At 32.2% G+C, this 13,958-nt stretch overlaps 2 protein-coding genes across 4 annotated transcripts; both read left to right on the plus strand.

Moving 5' to 3' along the window:
• The first annotated feature begins 1,053 nt into the window (after window positions 1–1,053).
• LOC104790200 (beta-myrcene/(E)-beta-ocimene synthase 2, chloroplastic) lies at window positions 1,054–4,347 on the plus strand. 2 transcript variants are annotated; one of them, XM_087455754.1, is made up of 6 exons: window positions 1,054–2,039; window positions 2,132–2,516; window positions 2,630–2,848; window positions 3,237–3,376; window positions 3,455–3,699; window positions 3,892–4,347. In XM_087455754.1, exons 1-6 carry the CDS (start codon window positions 1,811–1,813, stop codon window positions 4,201–4,203), a joined length of 1,530 nt encoding a protein of 509 aa, XP_087311880.1. In that variant the 5' UTR covers window positions 1,054–1,810; the 3' UTR covers window positions 4,204–4,347. The 2 variants fall into 2 exon arrangements, with proteins under 2 accessions (XP_087311880.1, XP_087311882.1); XM_087455756.1 differs by lacking the exon at window positions 1,054–2,039 and having other exon boundaries at window positions 2,378–2,516; window positions 2,619–2,848.
• Window positions 4,348–8,745: 4,398 nt separating this feature from the next.
• LOC104790201 (1,8-cineole synthase 1, chloroplastic) lies at window positions 8,746–11,932 on the plus strand. 2 transcript variants are annotated; one of them, XM_010515904.2, is made up of 7 exons: window positions 8,746–9,063; window positions 9,164–9,437; window positions 9,524–9,902; window positions 10,000–10,218; window positions 10,569–10,707; window positions 10,794–11,045; window positions 11,512–11,932. In XM_010515904.2, exons 1-7 carry the CDS (start codon window positions 8,848–8,850, stop codon window positions 11,812–11,814), a joined length of 1,782 nt encoding a protein of 593 aa, XP_010514206.2. In that variant the 5' UTR covers window positions 8,746–8,847; the 3' UTR covers window positions 11,815–11,932. The 2 variants fall into 2 exon arrangements, 1 of the variants encoding a protein (XP_010514206.2); XR_768656.2 differs by having other exon boundaries at window positions 8,794–9,063; window positions 10,801–11,045.
• The last annotated feature ends 2,026 nt before the right edge of the window (window positions 11,933–13,958 follow it).

Consider the following 13,958-nt stretch of genomic DNA (forward strand, 5'->3'; position numbering starts at 1 on the left):
ACTGGGAACAATATCAGTCAATGATAAGATTGGATCCTCAAAAGCAAGAAACAACATCCTCATAATTCATAAAAAATAAGCGCCACAATTGTACACATCTAAACGAAATGGTATAAACATATATTATATAAATACAAGTGACTGCAAAGCTTGTATATGTCTAATTAAAACAAAATAATACAAAAGAAAAAACGAAAAATACCAAAAAAAATCAAGAAAGTGTCAACTACACCACAACACATGTGTTGCGTGGGAAACACCTAGTATATAATATGTTAGTTTTAATAATATAGAACTTCAAACTAATGATTACTCTCAGAATATCAATTTAAATTTTTATGGGAAATTTTAGATATACCACTAAAATAAGTTTTTTTAAAAATACCACACTTAAATTTTTTTTTCCAAAAATACCACTAAAATTATTTGTTCCAAAAATACTACAAAATTGAACTAATTTTTTTTTATTAAAAACTAATTCTTAAATCTAAAATATTAAATCCTACATCCCAAAAACTATACCCTAAAACTAAAAATTGCCAGCACAAACCAAAAAAAAAAATATATACCCTTAAAATTATTATTTTTTTTTTGTGTTTGTGATATTTTTAGGAAAAAACTAAAGTGCGGTATTTTTAGAATAAAAAACTTTCAGTATGGTATTTTGAGAAATTATTCACAGTTCTCACCAATAACAAAAAAATAAGTTTTGTTTCCAAATTTAACACGTATCCTAAAATAGCTTTAACACAAGTTTTATAACAAAAATAATACATACTACATAAATTTCCAAAAATAGCACTATTGGACACAATTACAATTATATGAATGATATAGTTTAGAAGGATTAGAGTTTAGCATTTAGAAATTAGAGTTTAAGTTCAAAAGTTTAATTTGAAAGTATGGTACTATTTTTGAAACTTTAAAAATGATGTGTCAAACTTAGAAACAAAATTTATGTATTTATGTGGTATTTATGAAAATTGTTTTAATATATATTTATTTTTTTATTCTGACTTTGTCTATATAAAGTTAGAGATAAACGTTGTACATGTGTTCTCAACGTATTCAGCCTATCTCTTCTACTAAATCAATGGCTACTTTATGCATGGGTTTAGCTCCTATTTACCAAAATGCCTCTGTCCACAAGTCTCGTCTTCAACGTCCTCAGCGTTTCATCTGCAAATCTATGTCAAAAACGAGGCCGGATGCTAATCATGTTGACCTCCGACGACGATCCGGCAACTATCAACCTTCTTCATGGGACCATAGTTATCTGCTCTCCATCGAGAACAAATATGCGATGAATTATTCATCATCATTCTTAACGCTTTATTTGATGACAATTTTAATTACAAAGTTTAAATAGCTACATGTAACTAGTTTAAATTTATCTATTGACATATATATATATATATATATATATATATATATATATATATATAACTACAAAACATATATTAGAATGATATTTGACTAGTTAAGCTGTTGTAATTGTATGGAAAAAGTAATATGTCATGACTTTTTGGATGAATTTTATTTGACAAACCATTTCACTCATGAACTCTGGTTTAGTATATACATATATATAAACATTTAGTTAAATTTGTTAAAGGGTTCATGATAAATATTGATTAAATATTTTACACAAATGATGTAAATATATGCTATCATAAATTTGATTTTCTTCCCCTAATTTATTTTAATTAGCGTAGTAGTAAAGAGGACTTACTAATTAGTTATAATATGATGGATACAGAATGAAAAAGAAAGGAAGACTAGACAAGTGTTGAAGCAAATAGTGAAGAAGATGTTAGATGCTGTAGAGACGAAGAGCCGTCTCGAGCAATTAGAGCTCGTCGATGATTTGCAAAAACTTGGGGTTTCGTATTACTTTGAGCTAGAAATAAATAACATTTTAACAAATTTTCATCATGAAAATGGAAAAAATACTTGGAAATGTGACAAGGAAGAAGATTTACATGCAACAGCACTCGAATTCCGACTTCTTAGACAACATGGTTTTGATGTCTCAGAAGGTTAGTATTTTCATATTCAGTAAAAACGAAGTTCACAATTTCATTGTATATTACTATACTATATTAACTATAATTAATGACCGTTTATTCAGATATATTCGATGTGATCAGCGACAAAATAAAAAGTAATACGTTCAAGAGTGACGATATTAAAAGTATCATCACTTTGTACGAAGCCTCGTATCTCTCCACGAAATTGGATACAAAATTGCACAAAATCATAAGACCTTTTGCAACAGAAAAAATAAGAAAATTCGTTGATGATGAAAGTGAAACGTTAAACGTTGAGGTACGTGAGATGGCGATCCATGCGTTAGAAATGCCGTATCATTGGAGAATGAGAAGGCTAGAGATGAGATGGTTCATAGATGCATACCAGAAGAAACATGACATGAATCTTTCTTTGCTGGAATTTGCCAAAATCGATTTCAATATGGTACAAACTGCTCATCAAGAAGATGTCAAATACGTTTCCAGGTAATAGAGATCAACAGAAGAAATATAAGTACGTAATTAACTGATGGTTTTGGTATCTCACGTTGGTATTTTATATATACTCTTTCTAATCCTCTCCCTTAGATTATATGAAGTTGGTGGAAGGAAACAGGTTTGGGTAGTCAACTTCAATTTGTAAGAGACAGAATTGTTGAAAATTATATTTGGACCGTTGGAATGATACACGAGCCACAATTTGGATATGTCCGACGGATCGTGGCTATAGTTGCTGCACTTATTACAGTTATCGACGATATCTACGATATCTATGGCACTCTTGAAGAACTAGAGCTCTTCACGGCTTTGGTTGAAAAGTAAGTACACTCTACTACTTATATTTATCCTCAATTTTCGTGGTATATTATCAAAACTATATAACGTTATCCGAAAATATATATGAGCGTATACGTGTGTAAAATATGCAGTTTCCAATTAAAAGCAATATTTAAATAATCATTTTTACACACAAATTCGCATAAATATTTTTCAATAACCCCGTTGACCAAAAAAAAAATTCAATAACCCCTTTTTATTAAAATTATAGTTTTTAGTTTTTGTAAATAAAATTATAGAAATAATGATATGTTGATGATAGATTGTTAATTTAGGATTTTTAATTATCTATTTTTTCGTTTGAACCAAAAAAAACAAAAAAACAAAAAAATTATCATGATATTTATTATTTACAATATATATCTGCAGTTGGGATGTAAATCGTCTGGATGAGCTCCCCGAATACATGAAGTTGTGTTTTCTTACTTTGTACAATGAAATTAATGCCATGGGATGTGATGTTCTCAAATATAAAAATATTGACGTCATACCTTTTTTTCAAAAAATCGGTAAGTTCAAATTTTCTTTCTTAATTATATAGTATTGTATTGTAGTTGTATTATGTTTTTGTTGAAACTAGTGGGCAGATTTATGTAAAGCGTATCTACTAGAAGCAAAGTGGTACAAAGGAGGATACAAACCAAGCTTAGAAGAATACATGCAAAATGCTTGGATTTCAATTTCTGCTCCAACAATGTTAATCCACTTTTACTGTGCTTTCCCTGACGAAATCTCGATTCAAGTTTTGGAGTCTTTGGTCCAACAACGACAACAAGTCGTCCGATGCTCTGCCAGTGTGCTCCGTCTAGCTAATGACCTTGCAACTTCGTCGGTAAATGATCTCCTCTTACCTTCTAGTTATGTTTTATAAATCGCATATGACAATAATTCACAAGAAGATTATATATGATGATCTTGTAAGTTGTAAGTCATAAATGAAACCAAAGTTTCTAAAATCGAAAACCTGAATTAGGAGGACGAAAAACTCCTTTTCACGTACGTGAATGTGTTTGGTAAAATGTAGGATGAATTGGCGAGAGGAGACGTTCTCAAATCGGTTCAATGTTACATGCATGAGACTGGAGCTTCGGAGGAAGAGGCACGTGAGCACGTGCAGCAGATGATAAGACATACGTGGAACGAGATGAACTACGAAGCAAGAACGGCGACACGCAGTTCATCGTTACTTTCTCAAGATTTTGTGGAAGTTGCAATGAACTTGGCTCGCATGTCGCAATGCATGTATCAGCATGGCGATGGTCATGGCTGTCCCGATAAAGCAAAGGTCGTTGATCGTATCCAAACACTGATCGTTGATCCAGTCCCATCAGATTAAATTACACAGTATAATAAAAAAAATTCATGGTAACAAAACAATTTCTATTTTACTTTGTGTGGGATCTTTTTTTTGTTTCGGTTTAAGTGTGTGTGGGATCTTTGATTGCCAAGCTGATTTGAAATAAACTATCTATTTCCAAAATTAATATTTTTGCAAAGTTAACAGTGAACTTTATAAACTTAAGGAAGCATGGGAGTTTGAACCCAAAAAAAAAAAAACAACCATGGGATGGGATGGGAGTATGGGCAGACACTACACTACATAGGACACACACATATATAAAATAAATTAAAAAAAAAGTCATCAAAAAATGCTACCATTTGAAACATGGTTAAGTTTCATATCAGACCAACGAATTTTACAACTTCTTTTTAGAAGTTTTAATGGGCCTTTAACAGGCCTTCCGCACACGACGCTAAAATATAGCCGTTTCGGTCAAACTGCATGAACCTTAGTAAAATTCACACATGCATAGATCCTAAGAACTAGAAATTTTGAAGCTAAAATCACTCACAGGAGCATAAGGAAGAAGAAATAGCCATAGTATATACACAGCTTCAGCAGTCCACAGAAGATACCGAACGATTCTCCGTTTAGAATCATCTTCGATCTCAACCGTCGCCATATCTGGTTTCCGGCGAGCACAGCACGAGAACTAGGAACTGTTTCGTGTTCGTAATTTGAAACGATCCGTCGTTGTCTGCCATGGATTGCAGCACCGATCGACGGTCGAGATATCTCTACTCCGGCGGTAATGGCGGCAGATTTTAGACGAATTGGTAAGGGGAGTGTGGAGGCGGTGGTGACGGAGATATGTTACCGTCGGTGAAGTTATCAGAATCATCGTCGTCCCTTCACTGCATAACAGTATATGAAAGAGAGATTCATACGACAACGTATTAGAATCAAAACAATGCGACATCGTTTAATCAACTCTACTATATCACCCATATGGAGTAGGCTTTTAACGGGCCTTTGACCCATTATGTTTATTAAAATAGAGATGTGTGGAGGCACGTACATTAGACCGGATATAACCGAAGCTATACCAGCGTAGTAGACTAGTAGTCAATACATGTTAATAATTACGTCATAGAAACTTTATCTTATAATTTACCAACCAACACATTTTCATACCTAAACGGGCCATGTTTTGCTGGCAAACGGGCCATGTTTTGCTGGCAGACGTAACACGAGGATCACGAGGCTTATATAATTTGGAAAATATTAGATTTGGTTCGATTTCACTTTTTACGCGAATGACTGTTCTGTCTGAAAGGGCCATCGTTTTGTTGGCTAGCATAGTCGAGCTGTGTTCTGCCACCTGTTTTAAAGATACTAGTCTACTGTTTTTGGAACCAAATATAAATCAAATATTATTTTTTGTTATTTAGACATTTAAATTAAAAGTTTATAATGTTCTATCTAACTAGCGATTTCTAAAATATGGGTTCTATCTAAAAGGCCATTGTTTTTTTCCCATCTAAGATAACCCACATTCACTCGATAACTAAATGCAAATTGCTTCTCAATTACTATATGGTAACTTAGGCTATTTGAATACCTGGGAAAAAAATTTATCTATAGACCTTCCTCTTGGATTAGTCTCCTACTTTTTCTATAGATGGGGGATTTATGCTGAGTTATTAAAAAATATGTATATTTGTTTTCTTGTTTTTTTTTGGTCAAAAAATATGTATATTTGTTTGACTTCCTTTATTAATTACTAGACAATTTACATCGTTTGGAAACAATCAATTCACTGATTGATGTACTATTAAAAGCACTAAGCAACGCTTACGTTTCGTAGTAAGATTTTTTTTTTTTTTTTTTTTGTCACCCTCGTAGTAAGATTTGTTTGTTTGTGTTTTTTGTATATGCGTTTAAGATCTTTTATTTAAACTCACACAATTAAGAAACTATAAATGTATTTTTATCTATACATGACATAATATTATTTAATATTTATTTAAAAGAGTTTAGCCAATCAAATAAAAGACTGCAGAATACAAACGGTCATGATATACTAAATAAACATAAATATTGCATTGAACTTTGAAAAAATCTTATAAAATGAGAAAAAAAATATAAGACCAAAATATTTATAATTTGGAACAGAAGGAGTATTATAAATTATCATAAATACATCATTTTTGTAATTAACATTGTTTCAAACCTTTAAAGTTATAATATTCAATTATTTCAATTAAAGTTTACAATTTATCATTGATAACTAATTAAAATAAATGAAAAACTAAAATTTATGTCTTTTTGCAATAATATTATTTTCTAAAGATTAAATTAATTATGAATAAAATGAGAATTATTTCGTCCAATATAAATACAATAACACAGTTAACCCTAGACATATGTTATGTAAATACCATAATTGTTTATGTTCACATTTGCTTTTATAATTTATAAAAACATACAAACATATTTTTATATGTGTGTAAAATCTCATGAATATTTTATAATCTTATAAATGTGTGTAAAATCTTATAAATATTATATAATCTTATAAAATCTTTTAAACCCTTATAAGTACCTTATAAATAATTTAGAGATACTTGGACGAGATTCCTATGACGAGTTATATATGGATATGTTATGAGATTTAAAATTAAGTTCTTCTAAGAAACTTAATTATTTGCATTTTAACATAGAGATATTTTTGAAAAATGGACAATTGAAAGGAGAAACTTTGAAACGCGTACAGCAAAAGAGACATTTGTAAAGATGCTCCATTTTTCAAATGAGCGCTAAATTACAAAATTTAGCATATAATTATAAACACAAACCAAACGCAAAGGAAAAAACGTGGCTACAACATATACGAATGTGATCTTTGTGGCAATTATGTGACTAAGTGTCACAAAATATTTTGTGGTTAACTCATAGCAACTTAACGGCAGATAACAACAATTATCAGTTAGCTATAATGTTATAGCCACACAATTTTTGTTTCTATAGATATTAACAAAATAGCCACAGAAATGTGGGCATAGTTACAATATAGAATTCATATTTGGCACCTTAGCTTTGAGATCAAGACTAAAAAGAACAACTTTTCTTTTATTAGCTTTAGAAAAATCTCTCAAAAACTAAAGCTCTCAGTCTCTCAAACTCTCTTATGGTGATGTCACAACTCTCTTATTAGAAACAAAATTTATGTGCTATTTATGAAAATTGTTTTAATATAATTTTTTTTTTATTCTGACTTAATAATATTAGGAATAAAATGAGTTATTTCGTCCAAGATAAATACAATAACACAGTTAACCTTAGACATATGGTATGTAAATACCATAATTGTTCAAGTTCGCATTTGCTTTTATAATTTATAAAAACATACAAACATATTTTTATATGTGTGTAAAATCTCATGAATATTTTATAATCTTATAGATGTGTGTAAAAACTCATAAATTTCATAATCTTATAAAATCTTTTAAACCCTTATAAGTACCTTATAAATAATTTAGAGATACTTGGACGAGATTCCTATTACGAGATATATATGGATATGTTATTATATTTAAAATTAAGTTCTTCTAAGAAACTTAATTGTTTGCATTTTAACATAGAGATATTTTTGAAATATAGACAATTGAAAGGAGAAACTTTGAAACGCGTACAGCAAAAAAGACATTTGTAAAGATGCTCCATTTTTCAAATAAGTGCTAAATTACAAAATTTTGCACAAACACAAAAGAAAAAAACGTGGCTATAACATATAGGAATGTGATATTTGTGGCAATTATGTGACTAAGTGTCACAAACTATTTTGTGGTTAACTCGTAGCACCTTAACGGCAGATAGCAACAATTATCAGTTAGCTATAATGTTATAGCCACACAATTTTTGTTTCTATAGATATTAACAAAATAGCCACAGAAATATGGGCATAGTTACAATATAGAATTCAAATTTGGTACCTTAGCTTTAAGATCAAAACTAAAAGAACAACTTTTTTTTTTATTAGCTTTAGAAAAATCACTCAAAAACTAATCCTCTCAATTTTTCACTCTCTTAAGGTGATGACACAACTGGACAACCTTATTTATATAACAACAATCCTATTCTTATTAGAAAACCTTTGTATTAGATAATTCCTAAACAAAACTTGATTTTTATCTCTTTGAAAAACCATAACTTGGTTAGGAATAGGATAACTTCTAACTTAAGCTTATCTAACATACAAACTACAATTATGTTTACGAACAATTTTTTTATAATTATATATATATATATATATATATATTTTACTTAACGTTAACCAAAGAAGTAAAAACCATAAGAATTTCCTGATTTTTTTTTTCAAAAAAAGGATTTTTCGTTACATGAAATAGACCCCACCTCAAAGATTTAAAATTGAGTAAAAAGTTACAAAAAAAAAAAAAAAAAAAAAAAAAAAAAAAAAAAATCTTCTCACTACAAGTACTTAATATTTTGAATTTATGTACAATTATGGTGGAAAAAAAGATTTTCCCATATTATACTTTTCTTCTATTTTTTAATTTTCTTCCTTTCTACACCGTTAGATTTTTAGATCCCCTAACTATTATATAAACGTATGTGTTGTCCTAATAGTCCTATGCATCTATACAGCCACGAAGAAGAGAATCTTCTAATAAATCAATGGCTACTTTACGTATGGGATCAGCTTTTATTAACCAAAACGCTCTTAGCCAGTTTCATTGTCGACGTCCACACCGACATCCTCGTTTTGTATGCAAGTCCATGACCAAAAAGACGCCGGAAGCTACTTCTGCTGACCTTCCTCGACGCTCCGGCAACTATCAACCTTCATCGTGGGACCATTTTTATCTCCTCTCTATCGAGAATAGATATGCGGTATTTAATTCATCAGTTTTAATGTTACTAGACGTTTGTGAGTTATTTTTACTAACAAGTTGCTACGACATGTTTAAACATATGTATATACACTATACAGAGTGAAAAAGTAGTAATAACTAGAGATCTGTTGAAGAGAAAAGTGAAGAGGATGCTTCATGTTACAAAGAGCCGTCTCGAGCAATTGGAGCTCATCGATAATCTACAAAAACTTGGGGTTTCGTATCATTTTGAGCTAGAAATAAATAACATTTTAACGGATTTTCATCTTAAAAATGGAAGAAATATTTGGAAATGTGACAAGGAAGAGGATTTACATGCAACAGCACTCGAATTCCGACTTCTTAGACAACATGGTTTTGATGTCTCAGAAAGTATAATATCGAAATTACAACTTCTATAAATATACTAAATTTCGTTGTATATCAATTTCAGTTTTAACGTACACGTTTGTTTTCAGATATATTTGATGTTATCGTGGACAGAATAAAAAGCAATAGGTTCAAGAGCGACAATATACCAAGTATCATTTCTTTGTATGAAGCGTCGTATCTCTCCACCAAAGCGGATACTAAATTGCATAAAGTCATCAGACCTTTTGCAACAGAAGAAATACGAAAATATGTTGATGGTGAAACATACAACATGGAGATACGAGAGAAAGCGATTCATGCGTTAGAAATGCCACACCATTGGAGAATGAGAAGGCTAGAGACGAGATGGTACATAGATGCATACGAGAAGAAACATGACAATAATCTTGTTTTGGTCGAACTTGCCAAAGTAGATTTCAACATCGTACAAACTACGCATCAAGAAGATCTCAAATACGTTTCAAGGTAATACTATATATAAGCTAATCTCAATATATAATATATATACTGTTTCGCATATCTCAAGTTGGTACTTAATCCTCTCTCTTTTAATGATATGAAGCTGGTGGAAAGATACATGTTTGGCTAATGAACTTCCCTTTGTAAGAGATAGAATTGTCGAGAATTATTTTTGGACAGTCGGATTAATATACGAACCACAATTTGGATATATCCAACGAATCATGACTATAGTTAATGCGCTTGTTACAACCATCGACGATATCTACGACATCTATGGTACTCTTGAAGAACTTGAACTCTTCACTTCCACGGTTGAGAAGTAAGAACTCTTTGTACCTAAACTTCTTAAATCTTTTTGTATATAATAGAATTTAAATAACTTATAATTAATAGATTTATTTAAATAGATCTATATGTGTATATATATGTATATATGTGTGTGTGTGTATGTATATATAGTATTATCAAAATAATATTTTGTTTTTCACGTCATCATGGTTGTAAAAGTAAGTATATTTTGAGTTTTAGCATTTTATATCTCAAGTTTCCGTTTAACTAAGAATTATAGAGACAATGATATGTTATGATAAATTGTAATGATTTGATCACATACTTTAATATTATTTTTATAAGGTGCATGCATCTAAATAAATAAATAATTATGTGCAGTTGGGATGTAAATCGTCTTGATGGGCTTCCTGAGTACATGCGGTTGTGTTTTCTTATTTTGTACAATGAAATCAATGGCATTGGATATGATATTCTCAAATATAAAAATATTGATGTCACCCCATTTCTCAAGAAATCGGTAAGTAACGTTTATACATATTATTGAGATTATTCAATATATCATAGTTTAAATAAGATTTATTTTATTTTCTTTGTTAAAACAAGTGGGCAGACTTATGTAAAACATATCTAGTGGAAGCAAAGTGGTACAACAGAGGATACAAACCAAGTGTAGAAGAATACATGGAAAATGCTTGGATTTCAATATCTGCTCCAACAATACTGATCCACTTTTACTGTGTCTTCTCTGACCAAATCTCAATTCAAAATTTAGAGACTTTGTCTCAACACCGACAACAAATCGTCCGATGCTCCGCCACCGTTCTTCGTCTAGCTAACGACCTTGGAACATCACTGGTAAATTATATCTTCTTTTCCAAATTTAATTGATTTGTCGAAATTAAAAGTTCACGGGGTACAACAAAAATAGATCAACGCGAAAAAGTAGAAGAGATGATTTTTTTTTTGTTAACACTTGCTTGATATATAAATAATATTATACTGTTGTTAATAATATAATTATTAATCAAAAAAAATAAAAGTGCAGGAAATTCGAAATTTAATATTAAATTTAAAAATAATTATTAAATGTTAGTCAGCATTTAGTGTGTAACGGCTCAAATGAAGTGACAACAAAAAACCAATAATAGTGCAGAAGGAAAAACCATGGAAAACTAAACAAAGTCAAAAACACAAGAAGAAGAAATAAATAAAGTTATCAATGAATACATAATTGTAAACTAACTGATTCATTAAAATTGTAGAATCACATAATTAATTAACATATAAGTGAGCGAGCGAGTGTTTTGGTTAAACTGTGTAGGATGAATTGGCGAGAGGAGATGTTCTCAAATCGGTCCAATGTTACATGCATGAGATGGGAGCCTCGGAGGAAGAGGCACGCGAGCACGTGCAGCAGATGATTAGTGATACATGGGACGACATGAACGACGAAACAAATGCGGCACGCAGTTCATTTTCCCGAGGTTTTGTGGAAGCTGCAATGAATTTGGCTCGCATGTCGCAATGCATGTATCAATATGGGGATGGTCATGGATGTCCGAACAAAGCCAAAACCGTTGATCGTGTCCAATCCTTGCTCGTTGATCCAATCTCATTAGATTGATTTACACTAAAGTTATGTATTTGAGGAAGTTACTAGATTGGAGACTCATCGAATCACATATATGTATGTAGTTTTTCTATATATTTAATAAATAATAAGAAGAATAAATTTTCGTTAATTTCAGTTTCAAAAAAGTTCTACTCGCCTTAGGTAAGTTTGGCATAAAAAGTTTTCTACCATTCGTACTATTATTAATTTCGATTCAGTTCAGACTTCAGATTAATATATTGCAATTAATTCGATTTGGATCGGTTTAATTATTATTCCCACCACCTAGGTGAATTCAACAAAATATTTTGAATAGTTATAATTGTTGTTCAATGGTTTTATGAGGACATAAATATGATTTGGTATTGAAATGATCTATTGTCTCTTAAAATATGGAATTTAGATATAATGTATCTGAGTTCGCCCTAATTTTTCTCTCCCAGGCACGAACATCGAGGCGCCGTTTCAACCATCCTCTTCCGACGCCGGTGGCTTTCTGCTCGCCGGCGTCGGGAAATCTCGGTTCCCATTTCTATTTCAAGCTTCTACTATCCCTTTACCTCGATCTCCATTTCTTTTTTCCCCTTTTTTAGCTCTGTTTTAATCGTTACAAACCCTCACCGAAGAACCCAAGCGGCGAATAAGGTTTGTTCATCTCCGAAGCTAGGCGGAGGTGGAGAACAACAATCTCTACCCTCTGTGACTATATCAGCCAGTCCGCCGGGAGTTTCAGAGTTCCCCTGTTCCTCATTGCCTAGATCCGGAGTTCGACTCGCCTCTGTTGAACCTCCTCCTCCCTCATCACCCGAGTCTTACGCGACAGAGACGACGGCAATGGCTTGTGATGAGTGTTACAACGTTGTGTTTTTCCTCCGAGAGTGGTCCCCCGACTCTTCTCCCTGTTACCGCCTAACAAATGGTGATCTAGACTATCATACTCTAAAGTACAAGTCTGCTCTTAACCACCCTTTGTCTACCCTTAGCCAACTTAGGTGGTGTTCCCTAGAAGCTTTTGTCCGAAGACTGCAAATAGCTCATAGCATACCTTGGCTGCTCTGGTTATACAAAATTTTGTTGAGAACCCTGCCATTAGTTTCACCTAGCTTTATGGAATATGAGTTTATAAGCTTCACATTGAAAGGTTTTTTGTGCCCAACTATTATGTCTATGAGAAACTTGCCTAGTAAAACATCTAGGATTCTTACTCATGTTGTGAAAGGCTTGAAGAAGTTCGACATTATGATCATGTCGCTTAAGAGCGGTGATTACTGAAGCTTCTTCAGCCCTTTTTTCACATACCCGGTTCTTGATCCCACCTATATGCATTTTAACCTCGTATGGGATATGTTTTTTACCCTCAAGAGTTTGGAACCTAAGCTTCACCCACCCTCTTTCAACCAAACCATGCCCGTGTTGTCCAAAACTAAATCGACCAAGCCTACTCTACCTTTTCTTTGGTCTTACTGGCTACATGCTTTGTGTGGATTTCTTAATCTCCTTGGACAAGGGCCCCAAGTGAGAGAGAACCCACCTGTATTGTTACAGTTTGACCTTTATCATTGGCTTATGGTTTTAGTTTTCCTTGGAAGATCTGTTTGTATTGGCTTAAAGTCTTATGGTCTATCGCCCTGCTCCCCAAGTGTCTCACTCGACGACTTCAAACTTGTCTACTTAAGTGCCTCCTCCAGCTCTCGGACCCTATGGTTTGAAGACTACCCTTGGTCCAATGGAAGATACCTTCTGACCAGGGCTCTACATCATCCTACCTTGGACTCAATAACCATGGTCCTCAGAATCCCTGCCATCGCACTTCTAGTGTACCTCGTCTTGGCAAGCATTTTGGCTTTGGATCCTCCTACAACGTCTACGTGTCTTTTGACCTTGACAATTCTGTCATCCATCGGTTCATTCGATGATGATCTTTCGAGTATTCATGATCCTTCATGTTTCTATCTGCTTCTTCGCATTTGCTCCATAGCTCTCATGGTGTTCACCTCGAAATCTTTTATTTTTTTACTTATGGTATTGGGGAATACCTACTCTTGTAACTCTTTAAACTTTGGGATCTTTGAGTCTCCACTTTGTACCTTGATTTGATTTGAATGAATGAAATCATGTGTTTGTCCAAAAAAAAATATATAATGTATCTTTAACTA

Source organism: Camelina sativa, chromosome 6 (genome assembly GCF_030686135.1).
Source record: "Camelina sativa cultivar CO46 ecotype springtype chromosome 6, ASM3068613v1".
Classification (NCBI taxonomy): Eukaryota; Viridiplantae; Streptophyta; class Magnoliopsida; order Brassicales; family Brassicaceae; genus Camelina; species Camelina sativa.

What these genes read in the sequence shown, in the direction of transcription:
- LOC104790200 (XM_087455754.1), top strand. Translation starts at nt 1,811, where the DNA reads ATGTTAGATGCTGTAGAGACGAAGAGCCGTCTCGAGCAATTAGAGCTC. An exon ending in TTCACGGCTTTGGTTGAAAA is followed by an intron (nt 2,849 to 3,236) that starts GTAAGTACACTC and finishes ATATATCTGCAG; the next exon opens with TTGGGATGTAAATCGTCTGG. An exon ending in ATGACCTTGCAACTTCGTCG is followed by an intron (nt 3,700 to 3,891) that starts GTAAATGATCTC and finishes GGTAAAATGTAG; the next exon opens with GATGAATTGGCGAGAGGAGA.
- LOC104790201 (XM_010515904.2), top strand. Translation starts at nt 8,848, where the DNA reads ATGGCTACTTTACGTATGGGATCAGCTTTTATTAACCAAAACGCTCTT. An exon ending in CCCCATTTCTCAAGAAATCG is followed by an intron (nt 10,708 to 10,793) that starts GTAAGTAACGTT and finishes TGTTAAAACAAG; the next exon opens with TGGGCAGACTTATGTAAAAC. An exon ending in ACGACCTTGGAACATCACTG is followed by an intron (nt 11,046 to 11,511) that starts GTAAATTATATC and finishes TAAACTGTGTAG; the next exon opens with GATGAATTGGCGAGAGGAGA.